Source organism: Equus quagga, chromosome 5 (genome assembly GCF_021613505.1).
Source record: "Equus quagga isolate Etosha38 chromosome 5, UCLA_HA_Equagga_1.0, whole genome shotgun sequence".
NCBI lineage: Eukaryota > Metazoa > Chordata > Mammalia > Perissodactyla > Equidae > Equus > Equus quagga.
This window is the reverse complement of record NC_060271.1, coordinates 7,119,969-7,141,020: the sequence shown is the minus strand read 5'-3', so window position 1 is coordinate 7,141,020 and position 21,052 is coordinate 7,119,969. Positions and strand designations below refer to the sequence as shown.

Here is a 21,052-nt window from a genome sequence, read left to right as displayed (position 1 = left end):
GTAATCTGAGCCCACCAGGATCTCCATCAGCTGTGCCTGGGCCACTTCTTGGGGTTGTAATGGCCTTGTGGGATCTCCCAACAAATGAGAAAGGAATCACACGGGGGCTCCAGGCTGTTACTGGCTGCTCCCGCAGTCCTGCTCAGGTGTGCTTGCCCCTTTGGGACTGCAGCTATATTATGGCTGCAGCCAGGAGCTCATTTGCCTGGACTTGCAGCTCCACTGCTGTCTGGTCCTAGGTCATGCCAGCCTTTGTGCTTGGTGGGTGGGGCTTCCCAACTGCATCTGTGCCTGAGCCACTCCCTATGGACCTTGTGGTCCTGTGGACTCTCCCACCAGATGGGGATGTGGTCACATGGGGGCTCAAGGCTGCCATCATCTGTTTCCACAGTTGCACCAAGGTACATACCCACCCCAGGGGCCACTGTGGTGCTCTGAGCACTTCAGCCAGGAGAGCAGTCACATGGGTGCTGGGCTGCCTGGGGGTCGGAGAATGCTCACCTGTCTCCACCACCTTTGCGGGGGTAGTCCATCCACCTTCACATGTATGGCAGCACAGATCTCTCAGGCATTCTGATGTGCTGTGTGAGTATCGTCCACTGATCCATGAATGTCCGTTTAGTTGTAGTTCCGGGGGGGGAAGAAACAAAGGGAACAGCTCACTCTGCCATGTTGCTGACGTCCTGAGAGCTGGAATTGTTTTCTTAATTTCATTTTTGGCTCATTCATTATTAGTATATAGAAAGACAGCTGATTTTTCTGTGTTGACTTTGTATCTTGCGACTTTACTGAATTTGCTTGTTAGTTCTTACACAGTTTTTGTGTGTGGAATCTTTAGAGTTTTGCACATATAGGATCATGTATCTGTGAAAAGAGATGATTTTACTTCTTCATTTCCTGTTTCAGTGACCTTTGTTTTCCTTGCCTAATTTCTCTGGCTAAACTTCAAATAGTAAGTTTGAATAGAAGTGGCAAAAGAGCATGTCCTTGTGTTGTTCCTATCTTAGAGGAAAAGCTTTTAGTCTTTCACTGTTTCTTATGATATAAGCTATGGGTTTTTTTATATGTGGTCTTTATTATTTTGAGGTAATTTACTTCCATTTTTAGTTTGTTGATTGTTTTTATCATGTAAGTATGTTGAATTTTCTTAAGTGCTTTTTGTGTATCAATGATCATGTGGATTTTTTTCCCATTCTATTAATGTGGTGTATCACATTGATTGATTTTCCTATGTTGAACTATCCCTGCATTCAAGGAATAAATACCACTTGGTCATGGTTTATAGTCCTTTGAATATGCTGCTGAATTTTGTTTGCTAGTATCTTATTGAGGATTTTTTTTGTATCAGTGTTCATAAGGGATGTTGGTCTATAGTTTTCTTGTAGTATCTTCATCTGGCTTTGATATCAAAGTAATGCTGGCCTTATAGCATGAGTTAGGAAGTGTTCCTTCCATGTCAGTTTTTTTGGAAGAGTTTGAGAAATATTGGTGTTCTTTAAATGTTTGGTAGAATTTACCAGTGAGGCCATCTGATTTGGAGCTTTTCTTTCTTGGGACTTTTTTGATTATTGATTCAGTCTTTTTACTAGTTGTAGGTTTATTCATATTTTCTATTTCTTCCTGATTCAGACTTTGTAGGTTTTGTGTTTCTAGGAATTTGTCCATTTCATCTAGGTTGGTCACAATTTTTTTAAACCAGAAGAGAATTATTTGAAAATCACTGAGTAGAATATTGAGTCTGAAATCAATGCTTCCTTTGACAGAACAAATCAGAAGTTGGTTACAGAATGTCAGTTGACAAAATGTCATTGCTATATAAAGCAGCGATACAAATTGTTAAAACCATCACATTTTCAGTATATACATGTGCAAAAGAGATATTTAAGTGGGTTAGTAAACAGTGAAGAAATATTTAAATTTATTAGCTATGAAGAGGCAGAAATTAAAAATTTATGTCCATATCAAAAAATAGAAAATGTTGATGGTACTCAGTGCAGGTGATGTTAAGTTGAAACCAGTGTCTTTATACATTTAAAAACCCATATATATGGGGCCAGCCCAGTGATGCAGTGATTAAGTGCGCACATTCCACTTTGGCAGCCCAGAGTTGGCCAGTTCAGATCCTGGGTGTGGACCTATGCGCTGCTTGTCGAGCCATGCTGTGGCAGGTGTCCCACATATAAAGTAGAGGAAGATGGGCACAAATGTTAGCTCAGGGCCAGTCTTCCTCAGCAAAAAGAGGAGGTTTGGTGGCAGATGTTAGCTCAGAGCTAATTTTCCTCAAAAAAAACAAAGGGAATCATAAAAAAGAAAGAAAACCCATATGTATCAATTCTTAGAACTAATAATTCCTTTTTGGGGAAATAATTCTCAAAGAGCTTTAAACAAAAAGATGTTCATTTTAGTTTTACTTAAAATAGCAAGTACATTTGAAATAATTTCTGTCCAAATTAGATAATAAGTTAAATATATATACATTTGATTCAGCCATTAAAAATACTTATTATAAGGCAATATGAAAAGTGCTTATGATATATGAATAAAATAAAATGCAATCTCATAGTTAAGCTTTGTTTATAATTATAAAAATTATTCTTGGGCATAAAAACAAGTATACCTAAAGCAAACATATGAAATTGAAAACAAGTAATTTTAATTGGTGGAATTCTGGATAATTGTTCTCTTTTCGTTTTTGTTTTTAATTCTTATAGTGATTCTTAATATCGATTCAATTAAAAACAATTCAAGGTCTATGAAATAGTCTTGCAAAAATAGTCAAACTCAAATCTGATCAAATTTCTAGATCTATCAATCAATTTATAGGAAATACAGAGTTCAAGAGACACATTAAACAACACCACAAGATGGCAATCAGTGAAAATCCACATTGTGGGGAAGTACAGGACTCAGCTTCTCCAATAAAATATTTTTGAAGGAGAACCTACATAATAAAAGAGACTTAAGACAATCAGAGCATATGGACCTTATTTGATTCCTGATTCAAATATTACGTTAAAAAGCTAAATGAAATAAAAATTTTGATATATATTCATAAAAATTTATTAAAATACGCTATATTAAAAATATAAGACTAATACAGCATTGAATGTGTATATTAGAAAAGAAGAAGGGCTGGCCCCATGGCTGAGTGGTCAAGTTCATGCACTCTGCTTCGGCGGCCCAGGGATTTTCAGGTTCAAGTCCTGGGCGCGGACATGGCACCGCTCCTCAGACCATGCTGAGGTTTTGTCCCACATAGCACAACTAGAATATACAACTGTGAACTGGGGAAGAAGAAGAAGGAAAAAAAAGAAAAGAAGAAAAATCCCAAGTCAACTGTCTAAGCTTCCACTTTGGCAAACTAGAATAAAAAGAGCAAATTAAGTCCAAAGTAAGCAGAAGAACAAAATATTAAAAATTAGAGCACAAATCAATGAAACTGAAAACAGGAGCTGAGTAGAGAAAATTAATGAAACCAAAATCTGGTTCTTTGAAAAGATCAATAAAATCGACAAGCCTCTAGCCAGGCCAATGCCGAAAAGAGGAGGAGGACACAAGTTACTAATATCAGAAATGAAAGAAGGGACATCACTACACATCCCATTAAAAGGATAATAGAGTAATACTATGAAGAACTCTATGTACACAAACTTGATAACCTATAAGAAATGGACTAATCCTATTAAAGATATGATTTGCCAAAACTCTCACAAGAAGAAGTAGACAATGTGAATAGTCTTATATCTATTAAAGAAATTGAATCAATAATTAATAACTTTCCAAAACAGCACCAAGTCCAGATGGGTTCACTGCTGAATTCTACTAAAGATGTAAGGAAGAAATTATACCAGTTCTCCACAACCTCTTTCAGAAGATAGAACCAGAGAGAATACTTCCCAACTCATTCTATGAGGCCAGCATTGCCCTCATACGAAACCCAAAGTCATTACAAGAAAACTACAGGTCAATTTCTCTCATGAATGTAGATGCAAAAATCCTCAACAAAATATTAGCAAATTGAATCCAACAATGTATAGACAGAGTTATACACCATGATCAAGTAGGATTTATCCTAGGATAAATAAGGGAAATACAAATTAAAGCAAAAATGAGACACCGCTACACACCTATTAGAATGGCCAAAATTCAGAACACTGACAACACCAGATACTGGTGAGAATGTGGAGCGACAGAACTCTCATTCAGTGCTGATGGGAATGCAAAATGATACAGCCACTTTGGAAAACAGTTTGGCAGTTCATTACAAAGAAAAACAGCAATCATGCTCCAAGGTATTTATATAAATAACTTGAAAACTTATGTTCCTGCAAAAACTTGCACACAAATGTTTATAGCAGCTTTATTCATAATTGCCGAAACTTGGAAGCAACCAAGATGTGCTTGAGTAGGTGAATGTATAAATAAACTGTGGTGCATACAGACAATAGAATATTATTCACTGCTTAAAGGAAATGAGCTATGAAGCTGTGAAAAGACATGGAGGAATCTTAAATGCATATTACTAAGTGGAGGAAGCCAATCTGAAAAGGCTATGTACTGTATGATCCCAACTATATGATATTCTGGAAAAGGCAGGACTATGGAGACAGTGAAAAAAGATCTGTGATTATAGCGGTTGGTGGAGAGGGAGGAATGAGTAGGTAGAGCACAGAAGATTTTCAGAGTGGTGAAATTACTCTGTCTGATAATGGTGCATACATGTCATTATACATTTGTCCAAACCCATGGAATATATAACATAAAGAGTGAACTCTACTGTAAACTGTAGACTTTGAGTGATAATGGTATGTCAGTGTAGGTTCATTGATTGTAACAAATGGACCACTCTGGTAGGGGATGTTGATAAAGGGGGAAGCTAGGCATGTGTGGGGACAGGGTATGTGCCAAAATCTCTATAACCTTCTGCTTAATTTTGCTGTGAACCCAAAACTGCTTTAAAAAATTGTCTATTAAAAAATATATATATCTATATAAAATAAGTTCTATTAAAATATATAAATGAGGGGCCGGCCCAGTGACATAGTAGTTAGGTTCGTGCACTCCGCTTTGGTGGCCCAGAGTTTGCAGATTCAAAACCTGAGGGGTGGACTTACACACTCCTCAACAAGCCATGCTGTAGCAGCATCCCATATTCAAAGTAGAGGAAGATTGGCATGAATATTAGCTCAGGGACCATCTTCCTCAGGCAAAAAGAGGAAGATTGGCAACAGATGTTAGTTCAGGGCCAATCTTCCTCACACACACAAATATATACGTATATGAGACTGTTAAAAATGTTAATACTGCTTGGATATTTAATATTAAGAAACTTAATTTCTTAAGGTATGGTAATGGTATTCTTATGTTAAAATAGTCCTTATGTTTCAGAGCTATATACTGAAATATTTAATGATGAAATAATATCTGAGATTTATTTCAAAATGATTAAGTGGGAGAGAAATGGGTAAGGATTGGATTTGATAATTGTTTCACTTGGGTGATGGGCACTTGGGGGTTTGTTATGCTGTTATGTCTACTTTTATATGTTTGAAAATTTCTATAATAAAAAGTTTAAAAAATGAAGAATGGCCAGAATATGGTTACAAAAATAGGGATATGTTTAATTGCTTGCCTTTTACAAATTAGCACTTTTTAACCCACACGTGAAACTTACTACAACATAATATGTGTGTTATTTACAAGATAATAATAGGATATATAAAAACTAATTCATTGTGTGTTAAAGGAAATGAGTGATAACTTCAAGCAAGTTTAAATTTTTATGTTGAATATTATTTTCTTACAATTTTGGTCTTGTATCTTTCTATTTGTATAGCCCCACTTGGAAATAGTGTTGAAAGGTTAAATTAGAGACCTTTTGTAGCCTTTCCTGTGATATACTCTTAAAATTATTCTCATAATTATTTTTAATTAATAACAGTAAAGTTGGAACAGTTGTTTGGACAGAGGTAGGGTTGGAATCTGACTGAACTGCTTTAGCTCTTACTGCATTGATTTTGGTATATGCTAATAAACAAGGGGAAAGTACTGTTCAGCACTTAAGAATTTTTGCAAATTGTTACTGTCGGTCCTTGTGAATAGCTGGATATTGGTCGGTCACAAGTATTTTCTTCTCCTGTTTTTTGTTCGTGAAAGGCAGTTATTTTTGTCATAATTACAGGGCTTTTTGAAGACCTGGGACATCATTTTTTCCATTTTCTAATTTGGAAAGAAATAAGTGAGCATTTGATGATTTGAATTTTCAAGAATTACAAAGGAGTATGTGTTATTCACACTGTAAAGGGTGTATAAATAGGCACAAAGTGGTACTTGAGTATAGAGCTGTTCATAAATTTGGCAGTAGGGTTTGTTACATGGAAAGCCATGAGTGGGAAATTTTAAAAGGAAAGGAAAGGGAAATAAGGAAACTATCATACATCCAGTACCTATTATGTGTTACCAATTTTAGATGTATTATATCATTTAATTCTCATAAAAGCCTTGTGAGGAGGATATTAATATTTCAATTCTACATATGAGGAAAAACTGAGACTCGAGAGTTTAAATTATTCCCGTAGAGTCATTTGGCTAGTGAATGATAAAGTTGAGATTGGAACCCAGAAGTGCCACATTAAAGAAAATTACATGTAAACATACGAGTGGAGCATTTTAACCAATACTCATCTGGAATATTGTATAGCACATGTATTATAAATATCATAATTTGTCTCTCTACTGTAAGGCAGGTCATATAGATCCTGTCAGTTAAGGTCATCCATAGCCGTTTGGCCTGTAAAACTTGAGGTCACTAGTATTAATAAACTGCTTAAAATGTGTTTGCCGTGTTGAAGTTGCGAATCTGGGCATGTATGGCATAGCCCTTTCCAGATAAGTGCACATTGTTTCTGCATTCATATATTCATTTGTGCAATAGTTTACTAATCAAGGAAACAATAAACATTTATCAAGTACCTATTTTATTTCAAGCGCTGTGATGTCAGTATTAAAAGTACTTTAGTACTTTAGTTCATTGCTGCACAGAGTTTATATTCTGTTTTGGGAAAATGGAGAATAAATTAAGTAAATGCAATAGATTACAATAGATCTTGTTAGTTGTAATAATAAAGGCATATGGCATGCTCTTTCAGCAGTATAATAATTTAAGTTCATGTACAAATATGTAACTCTATTTCTAGAACTGATTTTAATTTTTGGCTGTGGGCCTCTAGCTTAGAGAACTGAGGAAGGTACTTAAATGATGTTTGGAATGTGGTGGGATACTTTTGGTGGTTACAATGACTGGGGTTGCTACTGGCATTTAGTAGGCTCGGACCAGGGCTGCTAAACATCCTTTGTTAAACAGGACAGTGCTGCCCAGTTGAAGAATTGGCCCACCCCAAATGCCAAGAGTGCCCTTATTGAAAAACATTGACTAACCTAGCTCATGGAAGACAACTTCCTCTTGTTCTTTTCAGGCAAACTCAGTATTATTCAGTAATGTTAAATCCAGGGTTATTAACCTACTCTTAGTTGGTTCAGATCTCTTAGATTCTGCGCCTCTTCTCCATGGTACTAATTCTGATGACCTGAGGATCTTATTACGTCACAGTCTTTGTCTTTTTGAGAATGAGGGCCAGTGTTTCAAGATGTGTCTTCTATTTTATATTGTGGTACACTATCTATATCAGTCATAGGCACTGTCCAGTGGTAATTTTGTAATGTATGTTACATTCGATTCCATGTAGTTCTCTGGCATGAGTGAATCCACAGAAGTGCATCCTTTTGCCTGTCTCCCATTTCCTTGCCATTCTAGGTAGTCTCCTGGCAAGTCATCCACTTTTCTAACTAACTTCTGTGCCTTTCTGTAGTCCCATTGGAAACATAAAGGATCCCCTCTACACTATTGCTAGGCCCATGGGATACTGGGAAGGATGAGTATTCTTGTGTCTTTCAGTTTAACTGTGTTATGCTTCCCCCTAACTTGCTTTTTAGAAAAGACTTGTTTTTGTTTGTTTTTCTCTTTTGACCTGTCTTTTATTATAGGGGTCTCAGCCAAGAACTCAGAGGGTAGAAGGAAGATTATTTTTCCTCTCTGCATCCCCATCTTATCCCTCTCTTACACCCTGTCTGCTGGGAACTGGTATCGCCCCTCACCTAGGTTCCAGGGCTCATTTTCTTTCACACCTCATGGGATCCGGTCCTAAGTCCACCCCAGAAATGACTCCTACCTACTCCACTTCCACTGTTGCCACTTCAACTCCAGGCTCAGTGTCAAGTAGTTGGCTATGTTTATTTATTTAGTTTTTTGTTGGAATTCCTAGGTCTGTCACCTTCTACTCTGTACACTTTTGCATTTAGGTTTTACAGGAATCTGCATTCTTTCCATAATTGGAATTATTTTTTCTGAACACGGCAGTGGTTACAAATGGATCTTTCTAAAGATTTCCTTTTTTTTTATAACTGAGGCCATAATAGTTTATAACATTGTGAAATTTCAGTTGTACCTTATTATTTGTCAAGTCACCATATAAATGTGCCCCTTCACCCCTTGTGCCCACCCCCAAACCCTTCCCTCTAGTAACCACTAAACTGTTCTCTTTGTCCGTAAGTTTATCTTCCATAGATCAGTGAAGTCTTACAGTGTTTGTCTTTCACTGTCTGGCTTATTTCACTTAATATACTCAAGGTCCCTCCATGTTGTTGTGAATGGCATGATTTTGTCTTTTTTCATGGCTGACTAGTGTTCCATTGTATATATATATATACCACATCATCTTTATCCAACAATCAGTCAGTGGGCACTTGGGTTGCTTCCACGTCTTGGCTATTGTGAATAATGCTGCACTGAACATAGGGGTGCATAAGTCTCTTTGTATTGTTGATTTCAGGTTCTTTGGATAAATACCCAGTAGTGGGATAGCCAGGTCAGTAGTGGGATAGTCAGGTATTTCTATTTTTCATTTTTTGAGGAATCTCCATACAGTTTTCCACAGTGGCTGCACCAGTTTGCATTCCCACCAGTGGTGTATGAGGGTTCCATTTTCTCCACAAACTCTCCCTTGTTTGTTATTTTTTGTCTTTGTGATTATAGCCATTCTAACGGGTGTAACGTGATACCTTCGTGTAGTTTTGATTTGCATTTCCCTGATGATTAGTGATATTGAGCATCTTTTCATGTGCCTGTCGGCCATCTGTATATCTTCTTTGGAAAAATGTCTGTTCATATCCTCTGCCCAGTTTTTGATCGGGTTGTTTGTCTTTTTGTAGTTCAGTTGTATGAGTTCTTTTTGTATTATGGAGATTAACCCCTTGTTGGATATATGATCTGGAAATATTTTCTTCCAGTTGGTGGGTTGTCTTTTCGTTTTGATCCTGGTTTCCTTTACCTTCCAGAAACTTCTTAGTCTGATGAAGTCCCGCTTGTTGATTGTTTCTTTTGCTTCCCTTGTCTGAGTAGATATGGTATTTGAAAAGATCCTTCTAAAACTGATGTCAAAGAGTGTACTGCCTATATTTTTTTCTAGAAGTTTTATGGTTTCAGGTCTTACCTTCAAGTCTTTGGTCTATTTCGAGTCTATTTTTGTGTATGGAGAAAGATAACAGTCTACTTTCAGTCTTTTGCATGTGGCTGTCCAGTTTCTCCCACACCATTTATTGAAGAGACTTTCCTTTCTCCATTGTATGTTCTTAGCACCTCTGTTGAAAATTAGCTGTCCATAGATGTGTGGTTTTATTTCTGGTCTTTCAGTTTTGTTCCATTGATCTGTGTGCCTGTTTTTGTAGCGATACCATGCTGTTTTGATTACTGTAGCTTTATAGTATATTTTGAAGTCAGGGATTGTGGTGCCTCGAGCTTTGTTTTTGTTTCTCATGATTGCTTCAGCTATTGGATGTTTTTGGTTGCCCCATATGAATTTAAAGATTCTTTGTTCTGTTTCTGTGAAGAATGTCATTGGGATTCTGATTGGGATTGCAGTGAATCTGTAGATTGCTTTAGGTAGTATGGACATTTTAACTGTGTTCATCCTTCCAATCCACGTGCATGAAATCTCTTTCCATTTCTTTATGTCCTCACCTGTTTCTTTCCATAATGTCTTATAGTTTTCCTTATATAGGTCTTTCACCTCCTTGGTAAATTTATTCCTAGATATTTTATTCTTTTTGTTGTGATTGTAAATGGGATTGTATTCTTGAGTTCTCTTTCTGTTAGTTCGTTATTGGAGTATAGGAATGCCACTGAGTTTTGTAAATTGACTTTGTACCCTACAACTTTGCTGTAGGTGTTGATTATTTCTAATAGTTTTCTGATGGGATCTTTATGGTTTTCTATATATAAAATCATGTCATCTGCAAACAATGAGAGTTTCACTTCTTCATTGCCTATATGGATTCCTTTTATTTCTTTTTCTTGCCTAATTGCTCTAGCCAAAACCTCCAGAATAAGAATAAGAGTGGTGAGAGTGGGCATCCTTGTCTTGTTCCTTTTCTCACAGGGCTGGATTCCAGTTTTACCCCACTGAGTATGATGTTTGCTGTGGGTTTTTCATATACGGCCTTAAAAAATCAGTTTTGGTTTTTATTTTTTTTTCATTCTTAGTTGAGGTTGTTTTCCCAAAGTGCAAGTCCTCTACTTCTGAAAGTTTCCAACTGCATTAGTTTGCTAGGGCTGCTGTAACAAAAACTACCACTAACTGGGTGCTTTAAACAAGAGAAATATATTGTATAACAATTCCAGAGGCTAGAAGTCTGAGATCAAGTTGGTGACAGGGTTGGTTCCTTCTGAGTGCTGTGAAGGAAGGATCTGTTCCATATCTCTTTCCCTCACTTGTAGATAGCCATCTTTATGTTCACATGGTATTCTCCCTGTATGTGTGCTGTGTCCAAATTTCCCCTTTTATAAGGTCATCAGCCTTACCGGTTTAGGAGCCCGCCCTACTGACCTATTTTAACTTGATTACCTCTGTAAAGACCTTATCTCCAAATGAGATCACATTCTGAAGTATTGGGGGTTAAGACTTCAACATCTAAATTTGGGGGAAACACAGTTCAACCTGTAACACCAACTAATGTTCTTTTTTCTGTTTTTTTTTTTTTTTAAAAAACAGAAAAAGCTCTACCCAAAGTTAAAATATCCCAATCTAACACCTAAAAATATATATATAAATTAAAAAGAGAAAGAAAAAGGCCCTATTTCCATCCAACTCTCATCCTCCAACTTGACTATTTTACTTTACTTTTGCATGTCAGTTAGTAAACTATCTTATTCTTTTTACAGACTGAACAACGTTGCATTTTATAGCTATACTGCAGTTTAACCATTTCTCTACTGATATATATTTGGGTTGTTTACAACTTTTGGCTATTACAAACTGTATAGAGATAATTCTTGTATACATCTCTGCACATGTGGATGCTTTTTGTAGGATAAATTAAAATTAAGTGCTGAGTCAAAAGGAATGAACACTTAAAATTTTTTAAAATATTGTTAAATTAATCTAAATTATACTACCACCAAGAGGGTATGAGAAGAAGTTCCTGTTTACTCTATATCCTCACCACCATTGGATAATATCAGGATTTTTTTCCCCAAAAGAATCTTTGCCTGTACAATAGAAAAGGAATATCTCATTCTTTTAATTTTAATTTTGTCATGAGTGATATTTATTATATTTTTATTTATTGGACACTTTATTAATTTTTCTGTGAATTTACGTGTGTGAGTTCTTTGCCTATTTTTCCTTGGAGGTATTTGTATTTTCCTTACTCATTTACTGAAGCTCTTTATATATTATGGATCTTAGTCCTTTGTCCATTTTTATGTAATACAAATATTTTATCCAGTCTATTATTTTGTTCTTTTTGATGTTATTGTAAATGGAATTGTTTTTATAATTTCCTTTTCAGATTGTTCATTCTTAGCATATAGAAATGCAACTGATTTTTGTGTGTTGAATTTATATCCTGCAACTTTGCTGAATTCATTTTCTCATACAGTTTTTTTGTGGAATCTTTAGGGTTTTCTGCATATAAGATCATGTCATCTGCAAACAGATAATTTTACTTCTTCCTTTCTAATTTAAATGCCTTCTTTTTGTTGCCTAATTACTCTGGCTAGAACTTCCAGTACTATGTTGAGTAGAAATGGTGAAAGTGGGCATCCTTGCCTTGTTCCTGATCTTAGAGGAAAAGCTTTCAGTCTTTCACTTTGAGTATGATGTTTGCTGTGGGTTTTTCATATATGGCTTTCATTGTGTCGTGGTAGTTTCCTTCAACTTCTAGTTTTTTGAATGTTTTTATTATGAAAGGGTATTGAATTTTGTCAAATGCTTTTTCTACATCAGCTGAGATGATCATTTGGGCTTTTTCCTTCATTCTGTTAATATGTATTACATTGATTGATTTTGTGTGTTGAACCATCTCAAATCCGTTCTTGCTCCCCTCCATTCTTTTCCCTTACCGTAGCTGTGCATGTCTGATCATGTCTTTCTCTTCTATTAAAACATTTAAGTGATTTCCCATTGCTCTATTAAAAATACCAAAATTAGGGCCAGGCCCAGTGGCCTAGTGGTTAAGTTCAGCACAATCCACTTCGGCAGCCCGAGTTTGGTTCCTGTGCATTCACCTCCACCAGTCATTGGTCAGTGGCCATGCTGTGGTGGCAGCTCACATACAAAAAGAGGGAGATTGGCAGCGGCAGTTATAGGATACTTCTTGGTCATAAAAACTGGATTAGTAGAATTTTCCCTTATGGGAACCACTTTCTGCCTGTATGAAGCTCTCTGAGATAAGTGACTAATGAGTTCTCAAGAAAGTAAATCTTGGAGCCGGCCCCGTGGCCAAGTGGTTAAGTTTGCATGCTCCACGTCGGTGGCCCAGGGTTTGCCTGTTCAGATCCTGGGTGCGGACCTAGCACCGCTCATCAGGCCATGCTGAGGCAGCGTCCCACGTATCAGAACCAGAAAGACCTACAACTGGAATATACAGCCATGTGCTGGGGGATTTAGAAGAGAAGGGGGAAAAAAAGGAAAATTGGCAACAGATGTTGGCTCAGGGCCAATCTTTAAAAAAGAAAAAAGAAAGAAATCAACAGGGAGCTGAGGAGATTCTTGTTGCTTGATGTGGAAGGGAGAAGAAAGTAAGATTATCAGGAACTCTCTTTGGAAGGTGGAAATAAGGTGCTAGAAATTGGCATGAACAATTTTGGTTGCCTGCTCTGATTTTCTGTAGCTGGGGCTGTGCTTTTTTTTATCGAGTTGTATGTTTTGATCTTTCCTGGCCTTCATAGCAAACCAGTGAAAACAGCTGGTATGATCATTATCCCATACATAAGGATAGTAAAAAAAAGAAGTTAAAAACCAGAGTCCCCAATCAGAAATAGTGGCTATAACTGTCTTTAAATGCCCATGTTATATGATATTGTGTATAGGAATTTTGCCTAAGGGCAGCTCACATTTTTTTCTCTCCTGTGTATTTGCTGTATGATCTTGGCTAAGATTTTTATTTTCAGCCAACACTTTCACTTTCCTTATTGCTTACAGACGTAATCTCACTCTTACTTTTGAATTGGGTCTTGTGCCCAGCTTCCTCAATTACATTTTCCTTTGAAGTTTTTATGTTGTAGTAATAAGGTTCCCTGTCAGTTGGTCAGTATTGATTTACTCCCTTTATGCTGTGATCCTAAGTAAATTTAGTATGTTCTTTTTCCTGCAGGTTTTTTGTGCTTCCTGCTGTAGCCTGAAATGTAAACTGTTGTATATGGACAGAAAGGAAGCTAGAGTATGTGTAATCTGCCATTCAGTGCTAATGAATGGTAAGTATTAAAACAGGTTGAATTCACAATTATTGAGACAGAACAAGAGAATTCCTCTGAAAAGGCTACTATTTTTTCCTGCCTCTCTCTACAAGTTGCTCACCTTCTCAAATGTCGTAACTTCAACTGAAAATGTTGAACTAAAGTTCCATGTTTTGAAAATATCTTAGCATCTCAGAATTCCTATGCATAATTTAATGAACGAATGCTGAAGTCAGGTAAGTTTTGCAGGAAGTTCTTGTGGAAATCAGGTGATAGGTGGCTGTTAATATTCCTGTGAAATGACCGGAATGGGATGGGGGTAGGAGTGGGGGGCTTTTGACCGCTTAAATGATGAAATATTAAAATTGGACTGAGGTTTTCCTGTCAAGGGAAGTTATCTCCATCTAGGGAATACCTTAATAACTTAGAATATATTCTTAACACCTTATGCCGTTCATCTTGTTAAAAATAAATATTTTAGCATCTAGGATCACGTAGAAAATTGTGTTTTTCTCTCAGTTATCTTCTTAATACTACTTAGATTTCTTATAATGATAATGGCTTTGAGTTTAGTTACATGGTAAAAGAAGATGGCCATGAGAAGGTAATTACACCTTATGTAGTGTTCATCTTTCGCGGGACTGGAAATGAATCCAAGATCATTTTAGTTAAAAAAATAAGGAAAAAAACTCAGAGTATTCTTGTAAAGAGATACAATAAAAATTGATCAGGCTATAGTATTTTCTCTTTGAGGGCATCTTTGTACAGTTGTCAAAACAATTACTGATAGGAGTAAAGTGTTAAACTTGGATGCCACTGCTGCCTGTGCCGGAATAGTGTGCCTCCTGGAGGCTGGAACTTCTGCTCGAGGCCCCTCCTGCTCTGTCTGTCTGCATTGCTCATAGTGATGTTTTCCTGTTGCTGGCTTATTAACCTATTGCATGTCAGTTAATCTGATCTGTTCTAATCTCCTTTGATCTATTCAGTTTCCTCCCATTTCTGAATTCTTATAATTTTGATCAAATATGAATCATTCTCTCTACTCTTAAGGGTCATTTTTTAGATGGTGGTTATTTCACTCTTGCTCAATTGATGATTTTTATTCCTGCGTTCATTTTAAGACATATGTGCACAGATAAGAGCATGCTGCTTAGTTACAGTACCTAATACCTCTTTTATTTGATGAGGTCTTCCAACTTGATAGCTTTTTTTTTTTTCCTAACTTGGCATAGCTGAAGATGAAGGAAATGGCAGAGGATTCATATGGAATACTTACTTTTTATTAAACCAAGGATGCCCTAAACAGGGGATCCTGAAATAATCTACTTTTCCTGGTCTTTCCAGCGTCTTTCCTCTCGCATGGCTTAGCCTGATCTTTTACTGACTATTTAAGTTGATGCTTTTCAGTGTTACCTATCCCCTTTTCCTTTCTCCTGTTCTCTTCCTCCCCTCTTCCTGCCAGAGCTTTCAAACAGAACATAGTTTTTGTTTCTAGCCTTGCCTTGCAGTTTTGAGGCAATAAATATTCAAAATCTTATGGATTGTTCTTTGATGTTGAATGAGAAAGATGCTTAAAAAATTGGGTGGTTTCTATTCCTGGGCATGTGATATTACCTGAATCTAGAAGATAAAATTTGCTGTCTTTCGTTTCTGTAGTATTTTTCATCCTATTTGCTTTTAAAGACAATAGTTAATATGTTAGTATTTAGTTAGTAAAATTATAGAGTATACAGATTCTTAACACACTTGTGATCATTCATATTGATTGATGGCACTTATGTGATAGTGGCACATTTTCATGTTCAAATGGGTCCTGTGCTTTTGAGACACACCAAAGATGTGAAATGGTTGTTTTTGTTGGATATTTTTACACAGGTTTATGATTGTACAAAATCAGAATTCACAAAAATGTTGAGATGTGTTCTCCTGAGCTTTAGGCTTCAGAATTTTTTAAATGAGATTTTACCTGAACTAAGAAGAGCCTAAAAGTCTAGAAATGAAACAAAATATCATACAATGGGGTTATGCTATCTTAGCCCTCGATTTTGATTCTTTATAGAGCTTTATAAAGTGCATTGAATATTAAACATACCCTACCCCCTCCCCTGCCGAATGTCTAAATGCTATCCCTGTTGCAAATCCTTAATAAGTTTGATGTTGTTTCGGTCCCTCTTAAGGGAATGTATGGTCTCCTTTAAAGAAGTCAGGGACCAAGTCATTAACCTCAGACTGATCGATCAGTCTGTATCAGAATTATCATGTAATTCTTATTTGTTGCATCCAGATAGTTTACTTAACTAAATAGTCTCCTTTATTGGATAAAATCACATATCTCCTTACTGTCTTCACTAGCTGGAAGAGAGACATACTATGAGTGTTACTGAGGAGGAGCTACATTATTTATCCAATATTGTGGAGGTCTTGATGTCCATATTTTGCAATCCATTCACATTGATTGTGTCTGTATTTGCTTTAGCTCAAGCCTGGGAGAACATGATGAGTGCCTCAAGCCAGAGCCCTAACCCTAACAATCCTGCTGAATACTGTTCTACTATCCCTCCCTTGCAGCAGGCTCAGGCCTCAGGAGCCCTGAGCTCTCCACCTCCCACTGTGATGGTACCTGTGGGAGTTTTAAAGCACCCTGGAGCAGAAGGTAGGGGATCATGTGCTATTCTCTCTCTTTTTCCTCACCAAGTTCCTCTAAAAATGTGCTGATGTGATTTTACGGCACAAGTCTTTATAACAGTGCAGATAAGTCCCTTTGGGTGGTTATTAAAGTGGAAGAACAAGGTGAGAAATGTGTCGAGACTATTTCTGGGCAAGTAAAGAATAATATTGTGTTGCCTGATATTTTGGAGGCACCTCTAAAAATATCCCAATACCCTCTCCAACTTAAGAGTGGAGTAATTATACTGCTGATACTTGAAAAGAGATACAGAATTTGAAGTCAGCCTGTAAAATCCTAGCCTCATCTTACTATAATGCTCTTTGTAGAAGTTTAGTAAGTGATAAAAATGAGAATTCTTCCTTCTGACCAGTCCATTCTAGTATTACTTTTTAGAGTATACATTGCCATTTTCTCTTTTCATTTTGAATCTATCCGTATAAGAATATGAAAATATTGTGTTAGGTACATAGACCTTCATAAAATCCAGAACTTTAATTCTGGTTATATCATATGATAGGTAGAAAATTATAGGCTCAATTTATTTTAGTTTATTATGTCTTTATGATTATGATATTGTTAGACCAAAGGCACTTTGTAAGTTCAGGGGATTATGAATAGTAAAAATAACAATTATATATTTCCTTAAAATGATCTTGTGAAGAAGTTTCCCTTGATTATTTAAATCAATCTTCTTTCATTAACTTTGTCTTTTTGTCTAGTAATATTGCCTTCCCCTTGCTAAATAGCCCTCCTCCCCTTTTGAAGAGCAAAGACTTCTATTGACATTATCATATTCTTCCCCATTTTCCCTCTTTTCAGATCATCCCTTAGTCATACTCCTTGTATTTTTATGAGTTCAGGCTTTCTTTCTCAAAATCTTTATTCTCTTTACTTCATTTGTCGTTTTTGTTATTCTTCCCCTAGTCTCTCTTTGTTTTGGCTGTTTGAATTGATTTCCAAAACCGGATTTAAAGAGATCATTTCATCAGATTCAGTTTCCCAGCTTTTCCCCTGTCCTTTTACTAAAATGCAAACTACTTTTGCACTGCCAGATCAGTCTTTCTTCTTCAGTTACACTTTAGCCAAAGATCTGGTCAGTTTGCTTCCCAATTCTTACGTATCTGTGCCAACTCTTCCTTTATTAATTAATAATTCTTCAACATTCTTCAGGGCATCTCTGCCCTTTAAAAATACCCTATCATTTTTCTAGATATTTAATTCCTGTAGAAACCTCCTACATTTAGGAGATGTGGATGTCTATTGCTAGATATTTTTCCCTGCTATTAAATTTCATAGGTACTTAAAACACCTTCCTTAGTTTCTCTGTCAATGATATGGGACAGAGTGTGCGGCATAATCACAGATATATTTAAGAACTCAGTATTTTAAAGCAAAATGTTTTAAATCTTTACATACAAGTTATAGAAGTAAAGAATATATTTAAATGTGTGTTTTTATTAATTTATAACCACTTATATACACAGTTACAGTTCTGATATTTGTAATTATAAGATGCTAAATATTGACTTCTTTGCACATCTGGAATTGGTGACCTTCTCTTTTTTGATGTTAGAAACTCTACCAATGTCACATTGATTCCTGTTTTATTTTTCTGGCTCCTCAAGTGGCTCAGCCCAGAGAGCAGAGGCGAGTTTGGTTTGCTGATGGGATCTTACCTAATGGAGAAGTTGCTGATGCAGCCAAATTAACAATGAATGGAACTTCCTCTGCAGGAACCCTGGCTGTGTCACATGACCCAGTCAAGCCAGCAGCTACCAGTCCTCTACCAGCAGAGGTAAGAAAACAAAACAGCAAGTAAAAATGAGTACCCGCCTTACTCAGCATTGTGCTGCCTCTGTCTTTTTTTCTAAGCTGAGTGACTTTTCTGTGGAACCCTATAGGTTTCGGATACAGTTTAGTGTATGTGTGCATATATGTGTGTGCCTGTGTTTGTCTGTAGGGTTAAAGTAACTGTGGCAAAATCTGTCCTTTTCTGCTCTATAGTTGGAGGTTTGTTCAGGAGAAAGATTCTTATGAAGCTTCTCAGGTGAGCTCAGGCTACTTCGGTAGCTAGAGGTGTTAGAAGGAATCCTGGCCCTTGATACATTGGTTTCAAACCATGTTCCCCAGGTTCTGTAGTGGCCTCTCGGGAGTGCAGTGGTGAGGAAAGGCCAGGCAATATGGAGGCAGCTGAGGAATCCCTCTGTTCCTTTCTCTTCAACCTGAGCATGTCTACTTTTTTCTGTTCTACCAATTATGTTTCCATTTAAGATTTTTTTAAAAGGATTCCAAAGCTTAAAAATAAGTTGAAAATCACTGACTTATTGAATGGAAGATTTATATAATTTTCCTAAGGAAACTAGCACATACTGTGCTGGCACCTCTACCTTGTCTCTATAGGATATGCTGGTCATGGTTTTGGGGTTAATGGGATTCTCTTGGGCCCTAGTTTTCAGAAGGGGACAAATACCAACTACTTTTTTTGGAGACAGTCAGAGAACAGCCACGTAGGACCAAAATTAGAAAGTGTATACATAAGATCCTTTTTTTTCAGTAGGTCCCTTTCTGTCGCTGATTGCCCTCTTGAATGTGGTGGTCAAGGTTATAATAAGGCTGTTAATTCTAACTATATGCTTCCTTTTTTTTTTTTTTAATAAAATAAGATCAAAGTTTGGATAAAGTTTTTACTCTTGAAGTCTTCATAGAATTGTTAGTTACTATTTATTTATGTTTATGTTCGGTAATATTTTTTCAGAAATTTACGTAGTTTATGGATTTGGTTGTAATTGAAATTGCTTGATGTTAAGATTAGGGTTATTGCTGTACAGAGCTAAATTTCATGTTTGGTGAAGGAACATTAAACCATACCATAGCTGTCTTCAGATATTTCCAGGTCTTTTGGGGACTTTTCTGTGGCTGCAGAGGATGAGAGCCAGAACTATGTCTTAGTCTTTGTATCTGCACAATTACTAAGTCAAGAAGGTTTCTTTTTTCCCCCAGCTGTTTATCTGGAAAAATTTCAAACCCACAGAAAAGTTGCAAGAATAGTCCAGTGAACACCCACATACTCTTCACCTATATTCACCAGGCATTAGTGTTTGCCACGTTTGCTTTACCCCTAAACACATGTGCACATTCACAGACATGCTTTTTTTTTTTAATGAACCATTTGAGGATTAGTTGCACTTTATCACTTAATACTCGAGCTTGTATCTCCTAAGAACAAATCATTTTCTTACCCAAGCACAGTACAGTTATCAAATGAGAAAGAAATTTAACGTATAATTCTATTATCTAATATATAGTCTATTTTCAGGTTTCCCCAATTGTCCCAATAATGTTCTTTATAGCTTTTTTGTACACATATGTGCATATATATACATTTTTTTATTAAATAAAATATATTTTTTAAAATCAGGATCCCATCAGGGTTACAATTATATTGAGTTATCATGTTTCTTTGGATTTCTTTAATTTAGAACCGTTCTCTCACTTTTCATTTTTTTGGTCTTTCATTTCATTAATATTTTGATGCATATTCGTCATGTTTTACATAATATCCTTAATTTGTATTTGTCTGATTTTTTCCTCGTGATTAGATTTGGGCAAGAATAATAATACTACATAAGTGATGGTCATTTCTTAGTGGAACACATCAAGCAATATCAGTTTGATAATTGGTTAGGTTGATGTCTCCTGTATTTCTCCACTTCAAAAGTGGCTTTTCCTCTTTGCAATTAATAAGTAAGATGAGGGGTGATACTTTGAGGCTGTGAGTGTCCTGTTCCTCAACAGTCTTTCAGTCAATAATTTTCCTGCCCTTTGACAATTCTTGCCTGAATCAGTTATAATTATGGTATTTATACAGTGATGATTTTTTGTTTCTCTTACATGTCTTTTACATTTCTTAGATTGTATGATAGGTTCTTAAAACATAATTTATTTTTTGAGAAAGATTAGCCCTGAGCTAACATGTGCCACCAGTCCTCCTCTTTTTGCTGAGGAAGATTGGCCCTGAGCTAACATCTGTGCCCATCTTCCTCCACTTTATATGTGGGATTCTGCCACAGTATGGCTTAATAAGCGGTGTGTAGGTCCACGCCCAGGATCCGAACCTGCGAAACCCAGGCCGCTGAAGCAGAACAAGCAAACTTAACTGCTATGCCACTGGGCCGGCCCCAAAACAGATATTTTCGAATGAATGAGAAAGCTCTAGTGAATGCATATTATAGGGAAACAAGGTTCAGCTCAGTTAGGAGAAACTAAAGCAAGTTAGTTATTTTATTTCTGTGCTCTCACATTGTTGAACCTTACACACGTACTATTTTAATATTTATTTGGTAAAATGAGGGAAAACAAATTCTTTAAGGCCAGACTGGAATATGTTTTTTTCATCTTTATGGCCTGGCACTTAATAAGTGCCCAGTAAATGAAATAAATTCATTTTCACAGATGGTGTTTAAATAGAGGCCAAATGACCACTTCTCATGATATTATAAGGTGGATTTATGTGTCACTAAGTAGCAAGTTAGAAAGAATAGATTACTTTATTTCCTATACTGGAACTTCGAATCAGTTTATAATGGTTTGCT

General features: G+C 36.4%; 1 protein-coding gene across 2 annotated transcripts in view; it reads left to right on the top strand.

Annotated features, from left to right (window-relative positions):
• ZFYVE9 (zinc finger FYVE-type containing 9) overlaps positions 1 to 21,052 on the top strand; it is a 138,900-nt gene that overhangs the window by 53,504 nt on the left and 64,344 nt on the right. Inside the window, exons 4-6 of one of the 2 annotated variants that reach the window (XM_046663331.1) lie at positions 13,711 to 13,810; positions 16,269 to 16,445; positions 18,086 to 18,255. In XM_046663331.1, coding sequence (XP_046519287.1) covers positions 13,711 to 13,810; positions 16,269 to 16,445; positions 18,086 to 18,255 — 447 coding nt within the window. The remainder of the gene's footprint in view (positions 1 to 13,710; positions 13,811 to 16,268; positions 16,446 to 18,085; positions 18,256 to 21,052) is intronic. The other variant, XM_046663332.1, reaches the window with a different exon arrangement.